The sequence below is a fragment of the Erythranthe guttata genome, chromosome 6 (assembly GCF_056151865.1).
Source record: "Erythranthe guttata isolate IM_541 chromosome 6, IM_541, whole genome shotgun sequence".
Taxonomy (NCBI): domain Eukaryota; kingdom Viridiplantae; phylum Streptophyta; class Magnoliopsida; order Lamiales; family Phrymaceae; genus Erythranthe; species Erythranthe guttata.
This window is the reverse complement of record NC_142538.1, coordinates 14,384,136-14,404,786: the sequence shown is the minus strand read 5'-3', so window position 1 is coordinate 14,404,786 and position 20,651 is coordinate 14,384,136. Positions and strand designations below refer to the sequence as shown.

The window sequence follows — 20,651 nt, the reverse complement described above, 5'->3', positions numbered from 1 at the left end:
GTTAGAAATTGGAAATCGAGGATTGGCACCCATAGTGACAATGACATTACAATGATTCCGAAAATGTAATCGTTACAATTTTCCGATCATTGAGTTGTGAGAAACGAGCGAGTAAGGAACTAACGAACTTAAGTTGTTGGGTCCGGTCCAACTTAAGCCCGTTAGGGCTTTTATACAAGACACTATAAATACATGATTTATAGGTCTTGCACAAACACACAAGACAATCACAAACCCTAGCCGCTCGAGCTCTCTCACTCGCCCGACTTCTCACCCACGACCACCGCTGCCGTTCGTCGCCGGAATCGGCCCCTTGCGCCGATTGATTTTGGTAGTTAGGCCTGTGCATGGATCGGTTTTAACCAACAACCAACCCATTTTCGAACCATAATTTGTGATGGATAATCAACCATCAACCCACCAATTTAAGTTGGGTCGATAATGTCAACCAACCCATGTATAGTTGGGTCGATAATGATTTCTAATATGCTAAAAAGTTGGTTAGTCGGGTAATATCGGCCAACCAACTTTATTTATTAATTTATTATTTATTAATTTCATTAAAATGTTTAATATTTTTAATTTCAAATTTCTATTTTATATCACATTTATTAAATTGTCTAATATTGACCAAAATCTTAAAAGTAATAAATCTAACCTAATTATCTAATTTGAACTATTTTAATTTTAAGACACATAACCTAAATATTTGAACGATTATTATTTGTTGAACTATTTATGTTTAATTGCAATATATATGCCCGTACTTTTTTGAATCTTTTATTTGAATATTGTTGAACTAGTTACATTTAATTTATAAAAGATATAGTTTTGTAACAACTAATAAAATATTAAAAAAAAAATTAAAAAATATTTAGATGGATGACCTATCAACCAAACCACCAACTGACCCACTAAATTGGTTTTCAACCATCACCAAACCCATGTAAATTGGGTCGATAACGGTTCCCAATATTTACCAAAGTTGGTTGGATGGGTTGAGTTGGTCTTATGGCTGGTTTTTAAGCAAACCAACCAACGCACAGCCCTATTGGTAGTTATTTTTCTCTTTTCTTTTCTTCCGTCTATTCTAACTTTTGCGTGTCTAGTGCCACGTATTTAGTAGATCGAAGTATACGAGGTGAAATCCAAGAGGAGGAAGATCAAAGAGTCGAATAACCGAGGAGCAGCCCCTGAGCCGACGCCGCACGCGCTCTGACGAGCCACCCGAAGACAGCGCGTGATCCACACGCGCCGATGTTGCTAGCACCACCGCCACCGTCGCTTCGCCGCCGCCACTCCCGACTGCACGAATTGGTTTCCGTGGCAGTTTTGCTTCGATTCTTGTGCTTACCTCACGCTTCAAGAAGTAAACTTTCGAATCCGGTGTTCGATTAGTTTTTACTTTAATTAGATTAAATTATCCATGTTCGTTGTTAAGTATGTTTCGTGAATTTATATGTATTTAATGTTTATATGAAATTCATGATTTACTGCGAGCATGCTAATTGATTTACTGTCGATTAAATTAATTCGCATGATTGTTATTCTTAAATTTTCGCTGGAAGCGCAAAGGTATGCAATTAATTGTTAAATAATTGTCGGGCATGTGATTAAGTGATTTAAATCCGTTTAATTCGTATAAAATTTTTGTTTTCAGCTGCGTACACGTGCCTGATTCCCAACAACTAAAGGTTCTCGAATTCTAAGGCTAGTTCACTCTTTCTCCGAGAGAGAAGGAGGAGAAACAGACGAGGAAGAGGGGTTTGCGGCCATAATTGTAAGAACAAGAAATAAGAGCAGGAAAAGAGCAAGTTGATACTAGGATGAAAGCGGAGGGCTCAGAAAAATATCCATTCGTGAGTAGTGGTTTAAGCGCGGCGCCGGCGGACGATGGAGATAAATGGGAAAGCTGGAACTAAATGGCGGAGGAAACTGAGAAGCGACGGAGCAAGGGTCGGATTTTGTAAAAATAAGAATTGAAATTAAACGAGGGTCAAGGCATATATAGGCGCATATGGGCGGGAAAGTGAAAAGTCCTCGCATGCGAGCCGTCCATCAAGAGGGATAAGGAAGACGAAGATGAAGCTACGTCAGCATGGGTTTGAAGGGAATTTGAAATGACGGACATGTGTCGAAAAGGAAGTGGTTATAGCAGTGGCGGTGTCAGGGAAGCGTGTAGGGGAACTGAAGGAGGCGGCCACACGCGAACATCGCAAAAATTGAGGCACGACAATTGAGGATCAAGAAAAGTGTTTGAGAATCATCCAATACAACAAATAACACAAGTACAACTTCTCTCTTGGCGACTATATATCTCCCCGAAACCTAATTCCGATGGAGACATCTCTTTTAGAAACTTTCTCCGGCGGTCTAAAGAAGATCGTTGTCACTAGAAACTTGACCGCGGGCTGTTAGATTCGGACTATTTTTTTATATTTTGGTAATATAATAAAATGTAAAAGCTTGATAGAATATTAATGGTGGAACTTGGGGAAGAAGAAAGAATATTAGATAGAGTTAGAGAGAGATAGAAGAAGACAAGAGTTGAGAGAGAAAATAACTTTTCTGATTGATTTCCAAATCATGCTTTTCAGCTACATATAACGGTTTCTGACAAAAGGAAAATATTAATTCTTAAACAAATAAAGTTAAAACACGTGTCCTCCACACTAGTAGTTTCCAGCAACATGTTTTGTCTTCACGCGCACGAGTGTTTCAGCATCTTCTTCCTCAATTGCTCCTCCCCCCGAAACGGTGTCGTCTTCTTTCCCGGCCAAAACGGTGTCGTCTTCCTCAGCCAAAACAGTGTCGTCTTCCTCAGCCCTAATTCCCTCCTTCCCAATCGTTTGAATTCGTGCGCTCCTTTTCCCCTTTTTCCCCCATTTCCCTAATATCCCCTTTGAATCTTCCTTCTTCCGTTTCTTCTTGCATCCCCAGTCCTTCAAGGCTATGACATTACCCCCCGCTGTAGATAATCCTTGTCCCCAAGGATTGAATGTCGGATACTTAGCCTGAAAATCAGATAAATCTTCCCAAGTAGCTTGATCGGTTGGTAGATTCTCCCACTGTACAGGAGCCTGTGGAACAGAGACCCCATTTATAATAACGGAACGAGTTTCCAAAATTTGCTCCGGCAGTGTGCGCAAGCAGCCATCAGCGTCGGTCAACGGTAAGGACTTGACTGTAGTAGAACTAGCTCCCAATTTCTTCTTAAGCAGAGATACATGAAAAACGTTGTGAATTTTGGCATCATGTGGTAATTGCAGACGATAGGCAACCTTACCAATCCTCTCAATGATTGGAAAGGGTCCATAGTAGCGGTTGGACAACTTAAGATTCTTTCACAGAACCACAGAATTTTGCCTGAAAGGCTGCAGTTTCAGGTAAACCTCATCCCCAACTTCAAACTCTCTCTCTGAACGGTGCTGGTCTGCGAACCACTTCATTTTTTCTTGAGCATGCTTCAGATTTTCCTTAAGTAAATCCAAGGCCTGGCACCTGGATTGTAGTAAAGCAGTAATGTCCGGATTGGCAGAATCCAGATAGGGTCCCAAGGCTAATGGATTAGGACAGTATCCATAAAGAGCTTGGAAGGGACTCATCTTTAGGCTAGTATGGTAGGATGTATTGTACCAATACTCAGCTAGGGAGAGCCATTTGAACAATTTGTGAGGGTGCTGGCTAGTGAAACGGCGCAGATAACTCTCCAAACATTGGTTTAGGCGCTCAATTTGGCCATCACTCTGAGGATGGTAAGCTGAGGTCATATGCAGTTTAGCTCCCAATAATTTAAACAGCTCAGACCAGAAATTCCTAGTAAAAACCCTGTCTCTATCAGTTACAATGCTAACTGGCTGCCCATGGAGCTTGAAGATGTGATCCAGGAACAACTTAGAGACAGATTCAGCACAATAAGGATGAGTCATTGCTAGAAAATGACCATATTTCGTGAACCTATCCACAACTACCAAAATAACATTCTTTCCCTCAGATTTTGGTAGTCCCTCCACAAAATCCATAGCAATGTGTGTCCAAGAACCCTGAGGAATCTGCAAGGGTTCCAAAAGGCCAGAATAAGGACTATTGCTATGCTTAGCCTTCTGGCACACCTCACACTCTTGCACCAATTTAGTGATCTCAATCTTCATTCCAGGCCAATAAAAACAGTTTTTAACCCTCTGATAGGTAGCATGTATGCCAGAATGCCCCCCAATAGCTGAATGGTGTAGATTCTGGAGCAACTTCTGCCTCAAACCCAAGGCAGACCCCACACAAATCCTTCTCTTATACCTCAGCACCCTTTGTGTAATAGTATAATCCTCATAAGACTGAGCATCTACAGCCTTTGCTGCCGATAACTTAATTATGGCAGGATCCCCCTCACAACTAGCAACCACTTCAGATAACCACTTAGGCAATATGGTAGTTATGGCTTGAAGTTCAGCTTCATTAGATTCTTGTCTGGACAAGGCATCTGCCACCTTGTTTTCCACCCATTTTTTATATTGTATTTCATAGTCCAACCCAATCAACTTGGCAATCCATCTTTGTTGTAAGGCAGTAGTCACTTTCTGCTCCATGATAACTTAATACTCTGCTGATCTGTCTTGATAACAAAATGGTGTCCTTGTAATTAATGCTTCCACTTCTGCACTGCCATTAATACTGCTAGAAATTCTCTTTCATATATAGATAAAACATGAGTTTTAGCACTCAAAGATTTACTAAGGAATACAATAGGCCTGCCCCCTTGCATTAACACAACACCCAATCCTGTAGAACTGGCATCTGTTTCAACCAAGAATGGTTTGGTGAAGTCAGGTAAAGCCAATACAGGGGAGGTAGCCATTGCCTCCTTAAGCTTCTGGAAAGCTGACTCAGAGGCAGGGGACCATTTAAATCCCCCTTCTTGAGCATATCAGTTAGGGGTTTACTGATAATGCCATACCCTTGGATAAACTTCCGATCCTATAATATACATCCTATAATATCCAGTTAAACCAAGAAAACCCCTCAACCCTTTGATAGTTGAAGGCTTTGGCCAGTCTAGCATGCACTGTATCTTACTGGGTTCTGTAGATACACCTTGAGCACTGATGATGTGCCCAAGATACTCAATGCTATTCTACCCAAATTGGCACTTAGACTTTTTAGTATACATCTGATGCTTTTCCAATAGAGCCAAAGTGATGCTGAGATGCTCTAAATGCTCTTCATAGGTGGTACTGTAAACCAAGATATCATAAAAAATGACTAATATAAACTTCCTCAAATGTACAGGAAACACCGGGTTCATTAGTGACTGAAAGGTAGCAGGTCTATTGCAAAGCCCAAAAGGCATAACCAGATACTCATAATGGCCTTGATGTGTTTTAAAGGCAGTCTTATAAATATCCTCCTCCTTCATCCTTATTTGAAAATATCCAGACCTCAAATCTAACTTAGTAAACCACTGTGCACCACGTAGTTCATCTAGGAGTTCATCAATTACTTGGATGGGGTAATCATGTTTTACAATGAGGGTGTTGAGATACCTGTAATCAACACACATCCTCCATGTGGAGTCTTTCTTCTTGACAAGCAACACATGAAAGGAAAATGGACTCTTGTTGTGCCTGATGATGCCCCCCTGCAGCAATTCTTGAACAATGTTCTCAATTTCATTCTTGGAAGCATGAGAATATCTGTAGGGATAAAGTTGTTTGGGGATAGCTTGTGGCTTCAATACAATCTGGTGTTCCACCCTTCTGTTAGGTGGCAACCCTTGGGGTTCCTTAAAGACAACTGCATAACTGTCTGTTAGCTCTTGTACTCCAATAGGAATTCCTGGTTGATCAGCTGTTGGGTTTCGGGCACGCATACGCAGCGGAAAACAAAAATTTATGCGAATTAAACGAGTTTAAAACGCACATAAGAACATGCCCGATAAATTAAATCAATTAATTGCGTACCTTTGCGCTTCCAGCGAAATTAAAAACAACATGCATGCTAATAAATTTAACCGAATTTAAATCAATTAACATGCTCGCAATTTAAACCAAATAACATGCTCGCAATGATTTAATCGATTACACATAATCACATAAAATCATACAAACACAAACATGAAATCATAGTCTAAATTAAACCCTAAAACGAAACTAGGGTTTCGTGTATTTACCTCTTGACGCGTGAGGCAGGAGCGAACGATACGTCGTGATTACTACGGAAACCAATCCGTAGAATCAGGGCAGCAGCGGTGCGTGGGCAGCAGCGGCGCGTGAGGTCACGGCGGCGCGTGTAGCGTACGCGCGGCTTCGGGGCGGCGCGTGGGGCAGCGTGCGGCTTCGGCTCGTGCGTTGCTCCTCGATTCTTCGATCTACAGTCTTCCTCCTCTCGGATTTCACCTCGTATACTTCGATCTACTAAATCGTGGCACTAGACACGAAATAGTTAGAATAAAACGGAAAGAAAATAAAGGAGAAAGAATACCGAACAAAAGCCGGCCAAGGCACGGCCGTTTCCGGCGACGGAGCGGCGACGGCGGTGCGGTGGTGGCCGCGCGGAAGAGAGGGCGAGAGAGAGAGGGTGGCCGCTTAGGGTTAGGGTTTTGATGTGTGTGCTAGGGTTATAAATCATGTATTTATAATCCCTTGCATGAAACCCTAGCGGGCTTAAGTTGGACTGGGCCCAACAGCTTAAGCTCGTTAGTTTCTTTAATCGCTCGTATCTCTCAATTCAATGATCGAAAAATTGTAACGATTACAATTTCCGAGTCATTATAATTTTCTCGTCATTACGAGTGCCATCTCTTATTTTCCAACTTTCCAAAAGTGGAAACCCTAGTTCAGTGGACTTTCTAAATTTGGAAACTTCCCGATTTAGAAAGTTCACTAACACGTTCGCTTATTCTTTTCCTTTTCTTATTCTCATTCATAATTCCAAATTACGAATGTTGGACTCAATCATATTGACTTCCAATTATGCAAACATAAACTATTTTATCTCTGACCGTTTATTCAAAGATCTCATGTGCACGAGCAGTGTGACCCTCGATGGTTCAGGTGTAAGCTAGCCGTGGGCCCACAACCCATTGTGGTCAAAACTCGTCCCCTTCGAGTTACGATTAAGATGAAGCTCGTTTCACCTTAATCACCCAACGAATCAAGATTGGCGTCTAGCAACTACGCGTCATGATTCCCTAGATACAAATGAAGTGCCTGCAAGAACCTTCAGATATAGTTAACGTACAGTACGGTCCCTTCGATTCATATGTCCCGATCGAACTAGAGGCATTGGTTCATCGAGACCTCTTTATATGTTCGATGACGGTGCGATCGTTCTAAGTGTTGTAATCCTTACGTGCATGACTTAGAGAATCGAATTCTCTAATCATCACTTAGTCAGCTCTGGCCAGAGACTTAGAATGATTACAAACTTTCAGAACACACAGGACATCCAAGACTATTCTAGCGATCGAATCCCCGACTACAATGCACAGACCTCCCACTAGATTTCGGACTGCACGAACACTGGCCCTTGGGATGGTCCTCGGTGGAACTCAGGGACAGGTCACGATACAGCTGGTCCTCTAGTGAAGTCACGGTGATGTCTAGGTCATAAGGACTAATGGTGTACAACTATACCATAGATATCTCTACTCGATTATTGGGAACCACTTAGAGATTTCTAGGGTGAGGGAGTTCAGTGAACTCGTCAACTTACGAGCACCCACTTGTGCATGCCGATATCACAATACCGTTTACTGATGAGATGCAGTACACATACACTAAGTGCTAGTCTTAATGGGAAAGGCCGATATCCTCATTAGTGGCGTAACCCTTCGACTAGGAACACGTTTAACAGTTATAATACTTAAGTAAATATCTCACGATCCTAATGATCAATTACTAGTACTTGTAATAACTGTAAGGACTATATCTATGCTTGTGACAAAGGGACAAAGATATAGAATGCCAAGATGTTTTATCATTAATACGAATGAAGGTTCGTTTATTACAATAATAAATACGAAAGACCACAGCCACAAGTTGGCTTATTGGTTACCTACTCTAACAATCTCCCACTTGACCTAAAGCCAACTACCCATAAATCGCAATCCCATCGACTCTCGATGTTTCTCATGGACCGATCTCGGTAAAGGCTTCGTGAAGGGGTCTGCAACGTTCTCTTCCGAGGTGACTCGTTCAACCTTGACTTCACCTCTATCAATGATCTCTCGGATCACGTGATACTTCCTCAGAATATGCTTTGACTTCTGATGAGTTCGTGGCTCCTTAGCTTGCGCCACGGCTCCGGTGTTATCACAGTACAATGGTACTGGATCACTAGCATCAGGAATGACACCCAACTCTTGGATGAACTTCCTTATCCAAGTCCCTTCTTTTGCAGCTTCAGACGCTGCAATGTATTCCGCTTCGGTAGTGGAATCGGCCGTCGTGCTTTGCTTGGAACTCTTCCAACACACGGCACCACCATTAAGCGTGAATATAAATCCAGAATTCGACTTTGAGTCGTCCACGTCCGATTGAAAACTAGAGTCGGTAAAACCCTCTAATTTCAACTCGGCACCCCCATAGACCAAAAATATATCCTTAGTCCTTCGCAAGTACTTGAGGATATCTTTCACGGCTTTCCAGTGAGCCGGGCCGGGGTTAGACTGATATCTGCTTGTGACACTCACAGCATACGCAATATCGGGTCTCGTACATAGCATGCCATACATTATGCTTCCTATGGCAGAAGCATAGGGCGTCCTTTTCATCTCCTCGATTTCACTAGGTGTTTGGGGACACATAGATTTCGAGAGACGAACCCCATGGGACATTGGCAAGAATCCCTTCTTGGATTCTTCCATGCTAAACCGTTTCATAACGGTGTCTATGTACAGGCTTTGGGATAAGCCAAGCATCTTTCTTGCTCTATCTCTATAGATGCGTATTCCCAATACGTAAGATGCTTCTCCCAAATCCTTCATTGAGAAACGTGTGGACAACCATGCTTTCGTTTGTTGTAACATTCCTACGTCATTCCCAATGAGTAGAATGTCATCAACGTAAAGCACTAAAAATATTACTGCCCTCCCACTAACCTTCTTGTATACACAAGGTTCCTCCGGATTCTTCTCAAAATCAAACTCTTTGATAGTTGAGTCGAACCTAATGTTCCAACTACGGGATGCTTGTTTCAATCCATAAATGGATCGCTGGAGTTTGCAAACCTTTTGCTCACTTCCAGAAGATATGAAGCCTTCCGGCTGCGCCATGTAAATTTCTTCCTCAATGTCTCCATTAAGGAAGGCGGTCTTCACATCCATTTGCCATATCTCGTAGTCGTACCACGCAGCTATGGCTAGCAAAATCCTAATGGACTTCAGCATCGCGACTGGCGAAAAAGTTTCCTCATAGTCAACGCCTTGCCTTTGAGTGTAACCTTTCGCTACCAATCTAGCTTTATAGGTCGATACCTTTCCATCCACTCCAATTTTCTTCTTATAGATCCACTTGCAGCCTATAGGAACAATTCCTTTAGGTGGATCTACCAAGGTCCACACCTTGTTGGAGTACATGGAGTCCATTTCGGATTTCATGGCAGTCAGCCAATGTCCCATGTCCGCATCCGATACGGCCTCATTGTATGTTCTTGGATCGCGTCCAAGATCAACATGATCTTCATCATTCTCGAGGAGGAATAACCTATCCGGCATTTTCCGAACTCTTTCGGATCTACGTACCGTAGGTTCAGGAGGTATATTAGTGGTTTGTTGTATTGGTTCGATTGCTTGATCTTGTGTTTGAACTTCACTTTGTGGTTCTTGAACTACTTCAAGTTCTATCATGCTGCCCTTTCTATCGGATAGAAACTCCCTTTCCAAAAAGGTGGCATTTCTCGAAACAAACGTCTTTGCTTCTTTGACATAGTAGAACTCGTATCCCATTGAGTCTTCGGGATACCCCACAAAATAGCACAAGTCGGATTCACTATCCAACTTATCTCCCACTAATCGCTTCACATAAGCGGGACAACCCCATATCCTAATATGTTTGTAATTGGGTTTCCGGGAATGCCAAAGTTCATAAGGTGTGGATTTAACTGCTTTGGTGTTAACTCTATTCAGCAAATACGCGGCAGTACGGAGTGCATGACCCCACAAGTATGCCGGTAAATTTGTGAACCCCATCATTGATCGAACCATATCTAATAAAGTTCGATTCCGACGTTCGGATACTCCATTAAGTTGAGGAGTTCCCGGTGGAGTCCATTGGGACTGTATCCCATTTTCTTTTAGATAGTCAATGAACTCGATGCTCAAGTACTCTCCACCACGATCGGATCGTAGCTTCTTAATACTTCGTCCGAGTTGCTTTTCCACTTCGTGTCTAAAATCTTTGAACCTTTCAAATGTTTCAGACTTGTACTTCATCAAGTACACATACCCATACCTAGAATAATCGTCGGTAAAGGTAGCGAAGTAGTTATATCCACCCTTCGCACTAACACTTAGTGGACCACATACGTCTGTATGGATCAAATCCAAAAGACCTTCGGCTCGTTCCATTACCCCTTTGTAGGGTGACTTGGTCATTTTCCCTTTAAGGCAAGATTCACAAGTTTGTAGTGATTTCACGTCCTCCAAAGAGAACAATCCTTCACTAACAAAATCGTTCATCCTTCTTAAAGAGACATGACCTAATCTAGCGTGCCAAAGTTGTGCGGGGCTTTGATCTATCTCCTTACGTTTTGCTGATATAACGTTAATAGGTATTTCACTTGGATTTAGTTCATATAAGTTGTTTAATAGCCGTCCTTTGCAAATTATATTCTCATTCTTTTGTATAATGCAAATCGAATTTCCAAAAACAAAAGTAAAACCTTCAATATCTAATACAGGAATAGAAATAAGGTTTCTAATGAGCGACGGAACAAATAAACAATCGTTCAAAACAATAGGAAAACTAGAATCCAAAACATTTAAGTAAATAGTCCCAATGGCTTCAGCAGCAACTCTTGCTCCATTCCCCATCCTTAGGTAGGTCTCACCCGCTCTAAGTTTTCGACTTCTTGTCATTAGCTGCAAATCATTGCACAAATGTGAGCCACAGCCCGTATCCAATACCCAAGAAGAAGAGTTGACAGACAAATTTACGTCAATGAAATACGTACCCTTTTCAGAACCTTTCTGCTTTAGGTAAGCCTTGCAGTTGCGGCGCCAATGTCCTTTCTTTCCACAGTGATGGCAAGCATCATCAACTTGTTTGCTAACCTTTGCTTTGGGGCCCCCACTACCTTCACCCACTTCGAACTTGCTGTTAGGGAAAAGAACTCTTTCCTTTCTCTTCTTTTGGAAAGAACTCTTCTTTCCAGAAGTAGCAGCAACGAGAACAGACTTCTCTTTCTTAATGGTGGACTCGAAGCTGACCAACATGTTCATTAACTCATCCAAGGGAGGATCTAGTTTGTTCATGTTGAAGTTCACTATGAACGATTCATAGGAACTAGGAAGAGACAACAGGATCAAATCCAACGAGAGCTCGGCCGGGAGGGTGACATCAAGATTCACTAGCTTTTCAAGGAGAGTGATCATTTTGAGACAGTGCTCGTGGACCGAAGTCCCTTCGCGCAGTCTCGCTGTGATCAACTCCTTTGTAGCAGCGTACCTCGATGCCCTAATATTCTCACTATACATGCTATCGAGATGAGCCTTTATATCGAAAGCATGCAAGTGAGACTCATATTTCCTCGCAAGCGCGGGCTCCATGGCGGCTATCATATAGCACCTAGCATGGGTGTCATCTTTCTTCCAAACTTCATAAGTTTCCTTTTCAGCATCAGTCGCTGTGGCAGGTATAGTGGCGGGAAGCCTCTCGTTCAAAACGTAGAGACGCCCCTCAACAGTTAGCACAAGCTTAAGACTACGCAACCAATCTAGGTAATTAGGGCCATTGAGTTTATTGTCGAGGATTGACATTATGGGATTCTTAGACATAGTTATCTGAGACATATAGAGAAGAGGATTATTAGAGATTCGCGTTAAATGATTGTTACAATTAAATGTTTGGACTTGTGTTATTTAATTGTTCTCCCACTAATTTTATCGAGTTCCACTTCCCTCTAGTAGACAAACGAGAAAACTGATTTTTCTTAATGGGCTTTAGGTCCAATAGACAAATATAACCCGTAGTTAATCTAGCCCGATTATATTTGCCCAAAGGTAGATCACAATCAATCATATCCACAATATGACCCTAAATTAATTTTCCTCACACTTGATAATGACCTAAGTTAATCTCGCGAATATCAAAATCGTCGTGTGTCAAGTCTAACCTACCAATCAAAGATGCTCATAGAACTTGATTATGCCAAACTAATGCAGTCCCTAGTTAATCTAGCCGACCACGTTAATCCAACATAACCCTTTTCTATGGCTACCTTCATCGCTATGTCAATTGAATTACAGCTTACTCCACCATAGCACTCCCCGCTAACACGGCTTACTGCACTACAGTGAAGGGCTACACATAATCCAACCGTTGGCAGAAGGAAAGAAATAACTCAACAGATTGGGTATTTCTTTATAGCTTGAAATAATTCTTAATTAAAAGAATGAGGGGATTTGATTAAGTGTTTTATCTCATCAGAAGGTTTTGGATTGGTCTATGTGATTCCTACATCTATGTTCTCTAAAGGTATATGGAAATCGCATATTGTCCTAAGAGGAACATACGACCTAATTTCATAATTAATTACATTAATTAATTATCGAGTTTTCAAAATAATTATAGAACCTCAACTAACATAAATCATTCAAATAATGTTGAGGTACTACTAATTAAGTTGAATTTATAATCAATATTATATATGTGTTCCATTAATTGAAATTAATTTAACAATTTAAATTAATTAATTAATCTAACACCTATTTACTAAAATAGATGATTGTCGATCCAATTATCTAATTGGGATTAATTGAAAATAATTTTCCAAAAATTAAAATCAATTTGTTTTAAGTTTAATTTTAGAAATCTGAAATAATTTTTTTTTTTTTTTTTTTTTTTTTATTTTTTATTTTTTTTTTTATTTTTCAGTGGACCGGTTCGGCCTAACCGGTCTGACCGGTTCGGACCGAATCGGGCCGGTTCTGTCCGGTCCAGCTGACCCAAATCAGTGGGCCGGGTCAGTCGGACCGAGAACCGGTCTGACCGACCCGAATCCACTTGGATTCGGTCAACCAAAACGCACATAACCATCGAACCGGCCGGTTCGACCGGTTCGATCCGAATAATTTAAAAACCGACATTTTAAAATAATTTCAGATCCGATTTTCCAATTTTAAACAATTTTAAAGCTGGAAAAATTCTAAACAATATTTCAAAAATATTTTAAACTTACGAAAACTCCCAATTACATAATACGACAATCGCTACTTTAATAAATCGAACATGCATATTAAAACGAAACGCAATTAATTGCGCAACGAGCTCTGATACCACTGTTGGGTTTCGGGCACGCATACGCAGCGGAAAACAAAAATTTATGCGAATTAAACGAGTTTAAAACGCACATAAGAACATGCCCGATAAATTAAATCAATTAATTGCGTACCTTTGCGCTTCCAGCGAAATTAAAAACAACATGCATGCTAATAAATTTAACCGAATTTAAATCAATTAACATGCTCGCAATTTAAACCAAATAACATGCTCGCAACGATTTAATCGATTACACATAATCACATAAAATCATACAAACACAAGCATGAAATCATAGTCTAAATTAAACCCTAAAACGAAACTAGGGTTTCGTGTATTTACCTCTTGACGCGTGAGGCAGGAGCGAACGATACGTCGTGATTACTACGGAAACCAATCCGTAGAATCGGGGCAGCAGCGGTGCGTGGGCAGCAGCGGCGCGTGAGGTCACGGCGGCGCGTGTAGCGTACGCGCGGCTTCGGGGCGGCGCGTGGGGCAGCGTGCGGCTTCGGCTCGTGCGTTGCTCCTCGATTCTTCGATCTACAGTCTTCCTCCTCTCGGATTTCACCTCGTATACTTCGATCTACTAAATCGTGGCACTAGACACGAAATAGTTAGAATAAAACGGAAAGAAAATAAAGGAGAAAGAATACCGAACAAAAGCCGGCCAAGGCACGGCCGTTTCCGGCGACGGAGCGGCGACGGCGGTGCGGTGGTGGCCGCGCGGAAGAGAGGGCGAGAGAGAGAGGGTGGCCGCTTAGGGTTAGGGTTTTGATGTGTGTGCTAGGGTTATAAATCATGTATTTATAATCCCTTGCATGAAACCCTAGCGGGCTTAAGTTGGACTGGGCCCAACAGCTTAAGCTCGTTAGTTTCTTTAATCGCTCGTATCTCTCAATTCAATGATCGAAAAATTGTAACGATTACAATTTCCGAGTCATTATAAGTTTCTCGTCATTACGAGTGCCATCTCTTATTTTCCAACTTTCCAAAAGTGGAAACCCTAGTTCAGTGGACTTTCTAAATTTGGAAACTTCCCGATTTAGAAAGTTCACTAACACGTTCGCTTATTCTTTTCCTTTTCTTATTCTCATTCATAATTCCAAATTACGAATGTTGGACTCAATCATATTGACTTCCAATTATGCAAAGATAAACTATTTTATCTCTGACCGTTTATTCAAAGATCTCATGTGCACGAGCAGTGTGACCCTCGATGGTTCAGGTGTAAGCTAGCCGTGGGCCCACAACCCATTGTGGTCAAAACTCGTCCCCTTCGAGTTACGATTAAGATGAAGCTCGTTTCACCTTAATCACCCAACGAATCAAGATTGGCGTCTAGCAACTACGCGTCATGATTCCCTAGATACAAATGAAGTGCCTGCAAGAACCTTCAGATATAGTTAACGTACAGTACGGTCCCTTCGATTCATATGTCCCGATCGAACTAGAGGCATTGGTTCATCGAGACCTCTTTATATGTTCGATGACGGTGCGATCGTTCTAAGTGTTGTAATCCTTACGTGCATGACTTAGAGAATCGAATTCTCTAATCATCACTTAGTCAGCTCTGGCCAGAGACTTAGAATGATTACAAACTTTCAGAACACACAGGACATCCAAGACTATTCTAGCGATCGAATCCCCGACTACAATGCACAGACCTCCCACTAGATTTCGGACTGCACGAACACTGGCCCTTGGGATGGTCCTCGGTGGAACTCAGGGACAGGTCACGATACAGCTGGTCCTCTAGTGAAGTCACGGTGATGTCTAGGTCATAAGGACTAATGGTGTACAACTATACCATAGATATCTCTACTCGATTATTGGGAACCACTTAGAGATTTCTAGGGTGAGGGAGTTCAGTGAACTCGTCAACTTACGAGCACCCACTTGTGCATGCCGATATCACAATACCGTTTACTGATGAGATGCAGTACACATACACTAAGTGCTAGTCTTAATGGGAAAGGCCGATATCCTCATTAGTGGCGTAACCCTTCGACTAGGAACACGTTTAACAGTTATAATACTTAAGTAAATATCTCACGATCCTAATGATCAATTACTAGTACTTGTAATAACTGTAAGGACTATATCTATGCTTGTGACAAAGGGACAAAGATATAGAATGCCAAGATGTTTTATCATTAATACGAATGAAGGTTCGTTTATTACAATAATAAATACGAAAGACCACAGCCACAAGTTGGCTTATTGGTTACCTACTCTAACATCAGCTTGACTAATGATTGTGTATAACTGATCTTAAGTGGCTGAAGAGCCTATCCTTAACACCTCTTGTTTATCAGATTCAGTAAAGAGGGAGTGAAGAGTGGGGCCATCCTTGGATACAATTAATATCCTATGGTCTCCCTGAATCTTCACAAACCTCATTTTATAGTCAAACTTGACTGGACTGCTTTCCCACAGCCAATCACAGCCAAGAACTATATGATACCCTCCTAATTGCAACAATCTTAGTGGAAATTTGAAAAACTGACCCTCCATCTGCCATTCAAATCCATCACCACTTCATTACTGATTGTCTTGCCCCCATTAGCAACAGTTACCACCATAGGATTAGTTGGGCTAATATTGCAGTTTAGTTGTGCTGACAATTCCTCACTAATAAAACTATCAGTACTTCCAGTATCTATTAAGATAATGAGAGCATGGTTATCCAGAGTACCTTCCATCTTCAGAGTCTTAACTCCGCTCCTACCAGCTATGGCATTCAAAGAGACTTCACTAACTTCAGATCCATCCCAAACCTCATCAATACTCAACCCTGCCAATGAGAGCAGATGAGCATGTTCCTCCTCTTCAGTCATCAGCACATATATTAAATTTGCACTTGTGCAGAGGGTGGTACTGCTCATCACAGTTAAAACACAAGCCCCTCTCTCTTCTAGCTCTCATCTCAGGAAGTGTGAGATGCTTCATGTTATTTGTGTTGTTAGATGACTGTGGATTGTTGAATTTGACTAGGTTATTTTGCACAACATGTGGTCCTTGCAGTAGTTTTCTTTGGGGGTTCTGATATGGCACCATGGCCTTTACTGCAGCTCTTGGTTTCTCGGAAAATATTTCCAGGGTAGCATCTTGGTTTCTAGCCATCTCCAGAAGATGCTCAATAGATTTCTGTTCAAAACAGGCAAGGAATATTTGGTTCTCTTCTGGCAATCCACTAACAAACAAAGTTTTGAAAAACTCCTCATCATATAGCATGTTATTGAACATCATCAGATAGGATCTCATCTCCTCAAACCTATCAATATATTCATTGATAGATCCAGTGACCTTGAGTTTTCAAAACTCGGCTAGTACCTTACCCTCTCTAAGTTCTTCAAACCTAGCAGAGATGAGGGAGACAAACTGTTCCCAAGAGATGTACCTATTTCCTTGAGAGACCTGACCATACCATACAACAACTTTCCCATCAAAGTGCAATGCAGCTATGGTCACCTTCTGGTTTTCAGGAATGTTTGTCACCAACTGGAAGTATCCTTGACACTTCAGTAACCAGGCCCTTGGATTAGATCCATCAAACCTAGGAAATTCCACCCTTGGATGGGGATTGAAGTTGTTCCCAAATGGATCTGGTGGTCCAGTAACCTCCTGGACCCTGTGGGGCCTCTGTTCAGGAGCATGCCTTCCCACAGCTTCTGGTTGTGCATTCATGGTGTATGCAGCAGAGCCCCCTGAAGATCCTTCACCCAAAATAGATTTTTCTCTGTTGTAAGTCTCCATCCTCTCCACAATTTTTTGACATCTGTAACTGCAGTATTTCCATGTCCTTCCTGGCTTGAATCTGTCCTTCTTTGATTTGATCTTGCAGGTTCATCTCCACTGCCTCCCTTTGTGCTATTGCCTCGGCAAACTTCTGCTCCATCTGCTTCCTCTGAGCCTCCAGCTCCTTGAGACGAGTTCCTTTAGCCATTTGTTGCCCAGAAATTGTTTGATCAATCTTGCTCTTGGTACCAAATGTTAGATTTTGAATATTTTTGTATATTTTTGTAATATAATAAACTGTAAAAGCTTGATAGAATATTAATTGTGGAACTTGGGGAAGAAGAAAGAATATTAGAGAGAGGTAGAGAGAGATAGAAAGAGATAGAAGAAGACAAGAGTTGAGAGAGAAAATAACTTTTCTGATTGATTTCCAAATCATGCTTTTCAGCTACATATAACGGTTTATAGAAAAAAGGAAAATATTCATTCTTAAACAAATAAAATTAAAACACGTGTCCTCCACACAAGTAGTTTCCAGCAGCATGTTTTGTCTTCACGCGCGCAAGTGTTTCAACATCTTCTTCCTCACGCGCTCCTCCCCCAAAACGGTGTCGTCTTCTTTCCCAGCCAAAACGGTGTCGTCTTCCTCAGCCCTAATTCTCTCCTTCCCAATTGTTTGAATTCGTGCGCTCCTTTTTCCCTTTTCCCCCCATTTCCCTAATATCCCCTTTGAATCTTCCTTCTTCCGTTTCTTCTTGCATCCCCAGTCCTTCAAGGCTATGACACGGGCACGCCTGCGATCAATCATCTTCTCTTGTTTTTGCTGCCGATCAAGATGGCCAAGTAGAAGAGGAACCTAAAGAAGAAACCCCACCCCACCGTCACCCAAAGACAATTCCACTTGCTCAGATCCGTCACCCCTTGCTGCCGCAGTATATCCGCCCCCGTTGTAACGCAGCTGGAGCTGTTTATATCCACCCCCAAAGTGCCGCTCAAGCTCGCCAGAAGATTCACCTTCATTGCCTCTGGCACCGCCGCCAGCGGCGTTCCGTCGAATATCTGCACCCCGCGCACGAAGCACTTTGCCCCATTCTCGAACTCGTTCTGCAGGACCGCCTCGTACGGGTACTTCACTAAAGATATGTAGTGGAACCAGATCCAGTACGCCGGAATCCTGTCCCGGTTTATGAAGAAGCCGCTGAACAGCAGAAAGTATGCTATAATCGCCGCCACTATGATGTACCCGAGCATCACGTACGGCACCACGCCGGAGAGGAAGGCGACGAACGAGCTTCCGGCCCAGAAAGAAGCTAATATGATCAAGAAGTAGAAGAGGAAGCTGCCGTCGAGGCCCACCTCCCAGAATGTGGCGGCGGCGAACGCCAGGGAAAGGACGAGCAGCGCTGGGAGGGAAGTCAGCGCGTGGGCTAAGAGATAGGAAGACCTTCTGTAAGCGTTGTAGGCGGTTTCTCTCATGAAAATGTACCTTTCTTGGAGGAACACCGGCAGTGCATCGGCGCAGGCGTAGAAGGTGGTTGACATGGCGAAAGCGAAGAAGCCGAGCCTTTCTTGGATCCCTTTCGGGGAGTCGTCGAGCCGCCAGAATATTGTGGCTAGGATGAATCCCGTCACCATCACCGCCGCCATGCGAACGACGAAAAGCTCCGGCATCCTCCATGAATTTGTGAATGACCTTCTCGACAGCACCGCCAGTTCGACCCACGGCGGGTTTGCGTACGAGGGAACCATGGCGGTGGGGCTGCTGTTGCTGGTGGCGGTGGCACCGAAGACTAGCTTTCCTCTTGAAATGCTGGCACTTATGGCTTCCTTAAGCGACAGATTGGTGGTACTGGTATTAGTTTCTGATGCACATAAGGTGTTTGATAAATTGCCTTTCTTTAATGACTGCCAGGATTTGTTGAACTCGACCATGGATTTGATTCCACCTGTTGAACCTTCAAGTTCGCGAATCAGATCCAAGGCAAATTCGGTCCGGTTGTCGGTATCGGGAATTGGGTGCCCGAAATCTGAGAAAAAAACAGGCAAATTGGAGGGAGGGCCACTGTAGACAGTTTTCCCACGTGAAAGAAAAATCATTTGATCCAGCAATCCAAGGATTCTATAGCTCGGCTGGTGTATAGACATAATCACTACACTCCCGCTCCGTGCAATTCTCTGCAGTACCTTCACCACCATGAAAGCGCTGGTGGAATCCAATCCCGAGGTGGGTTCGTCGAGGAACAACAGAATCGGGTCGTGGATGATGTCAGTCCCGATGGAGACGCGCCGCCTCTCTCCGCCGGAGACGCCGCGGTGGCCCTCATCTCCGATGACTGTCTTGGCGGCGTTGCGCAGCCCCAGCTGGTCAATCAGGGCTTGAACTCGGAGTTTCTTCTTGGAATTGGAGAGGGTTCTGGGCAGCCGGAACTCAGCGGCGAACATGAGGGTTTCTTCGACGGTGAGCATGGGGAAGAGGAGGTCGTCCTGCATGACGTAAGCTGATATCACTTTCATCAGTCTTGATTCTATTGGCTCTCCGTTCAGTGTGGCTGTACCTTTCAGACTTCCTTTCGCCATGCGGTTTGCCAGCGCGTCGATCAGGGTCGACTTCCCCGAACCCGACGCCCCCATCACCGCCATTATTTCGCCGTCGCGGGCCTCGCCGGAGACCTCGTCCAGGATCGTTTTCGTGTGCTGCGGGGAAAGGGTTTCCCCAAAATCCGGGTCTGGAGCGGAGCCGCGGCGGCGGAGGAAGCCCGGGAGAGCGAGCTTGCGGCGGACTTTGACTCTGTAGGTTAGATTGGTGAAGGCGAGAACGAAAGGGACCGACGGCGGAGGATTCACGCCGGTGATGTCGAGCGTATGCATCTCGTCGTCGCCGGGGGATTCATTCCGTGACAAGTCACTATCGCATTTAAGAAGTTCTGCGAGCGTTGGAGACTCGCATGAGGCGGTGCGTGGCATGTCAACCGCGACCTCTCCGGCGAGAACGAAAGGGAGCGGAGGCGGGGGAGCACCGCCGCTGATTTCGAGCGTTTGGTGGAGGACTGGCGTCTCTTCCACGGCAAACGGCGGAGAAGGAGACGATGTTTCTACCGCTACAATTGTACTTGGTGACTGATATTCGTAGTGTGTGAAAAAATAAGGGTGGTGTTTGGATATTTATTATACAGAACAACAATGGCGGCAATGGTATTTAATTGCAGAGGGAAGAATGCAACTTGGGTTTACATTTTCCCCAGTAAGTAGGTGTGAGAAGTAATGGGGATATTGCGATGGCTGATCGTGACTTCTTCAACCTTACACACGGTGATAAAAATTGGGCAGGTCTTTTGCTGCCATGTGTCATTTTTTGTATTTTATAAGGGATAATTTGACAAAACTCCCTCATTACACAAGTATCATTACAATAAGTCCAATTTTATTTTACATTTTCAAGAT

At 43.1% G+C, this 20,651-nt stretch overlaps 1 protein-coding gene across 1 annotated transcript; it reads right to left on the bottom strand.

Annotated features, from left to right (window-relative positions):
• Positions 1-2,236: 2,236 nt before the first annotated feature.
• On the bottom strand, positions 2,237-20,450 carry LOC105962718 (ABC transporter G family member 6). The gene is made up of 2 exons (XM_088819882.1): positions 17,997-20,450; positions 2,237-2,411 (listed from the first exon to the last, which is right to left on the bottom strand). The coding sequence occupies exon 1, from the start codon at positions 20,172-20,174 to the stop codon at positions 18,015-18,017; it is 2,160 nt and encodes a 719-aa protein (XP_088676008.1). The 5' UTR covers positions 20,175-20,450; the 3' UTR covers positions 2,237-2,411; positions 17,997-18,014.
• Between the last annotated feature and the right edge of the window lie 201 nt (positions 20,451-20,651).

Bases quoted from the DNA above. Each gene is read 5' to 3' on its own strand.
- LOC105962718 (XM_088819882.1), bottom strand. From the start codon at position 20,174: ATGCCACGCACCGCCTCATGCGAGTCTCCAACGCTCGCAGAACTTCTT.